The 761-nt window shown below is 66.8% G+C and overlaps 1 protein-coding gene across 1 annotated transcript; it reads right to left on the bottom strand.

Moving 5' to 3' along the window:
* Nucleotides 1-37: 37 nt before the first annotated feature.
* EMIHUDRAFT_124394 (hypothetical protein) lies at nt 38-406 on the bottom strand (the record flags this gene model as incomplete). Its single annotated transcript, XM_005766376.1, has 1 exon — nt 38-406. A coding segment is annotated over one exon (369 nt), but the record flags the coding sequence as incomplete, so codon positions are not given.
* Nucleotides 407-761: the final 355 nt, after the last annotated feature.

Genomic DNA, 761 nt, shown 5'->3' on the forward strand with positions numbered 1-761 from the left:
GCAGCGCGGCCAGCTGGCCACCCGTCGCGATGAGCACCTCCGCCGCGCTGCTCCTCGAGCGCCGCCTCACGCCTCGCCCGGCGCCCGGGCCGAGGAGCTCAGCGGTGGGGACGCCATCGACGCGGAGAGCGTCGGCCGCGTCGCGTGTCTGCAGCGCGAGCTGGTGCGACGGCACCACCACGAGCACTTGCCTGGGCACGCCGGGCCGACAGCGCGCGAGCAGCGGCACCAGGCAGGCGAGCGTCTTGCCTGAGCCGGTCTCCGCGTGCACGGCGACGCTCTCGCCGGCAAAGATGCGCGGCGCGGCCGCGCGCTGGATGGCCGACGGGTGGCGCAGGCCAGCGCTCTCCAACCCACGGGCAAGGGCGGCAGGGAGGCGGACGCCGAGTCGTTCCCAGCCCACCATATATGAAGAATTCTTAAGATACAAGCCTCTCTATATGAAGAAAACCGTGCCGGCGGCCTCGTGTGGCGAAAATCCGTGTTGTCGCGCCAACAGCCCTTCTTCTCCGTGGTTGTCGCAACAGTGGTGGCGGCGGTGGCGGCGGTGGCGAATCCAGCGCAAGAGGCGAGCTTTTCTCGCGACAACACAACCCGGCCCAAGACGCACAACTCACATGGTGCCATTCCTGGTCTGAGTTCTTCATTTTGGACCCGGCGTATGTCAGACTGGGTTCGGGCTCCATAGCCGGATAGGGTGTGTGAAGCCCACATATGCGGCCACGCGCAGCGAAGCGAAAAATGGGGAAACAATGTACGGA

This window comes from Emiliania huxleyi, assembly GCF_000372725.1.
Source record: "Emiliania huxleyi CCMP1516 unplaced genomic scaffold EMIHUscaffold_5117, whole genome shotgun sequence".
In the NCBI taxonomy this organism is placed as follows: domain Eukaryota; phylum Haptophyta; order Isochrysidales; family Noelaerhabdaceae; genus Emiliania; species Emiliania huxleyi.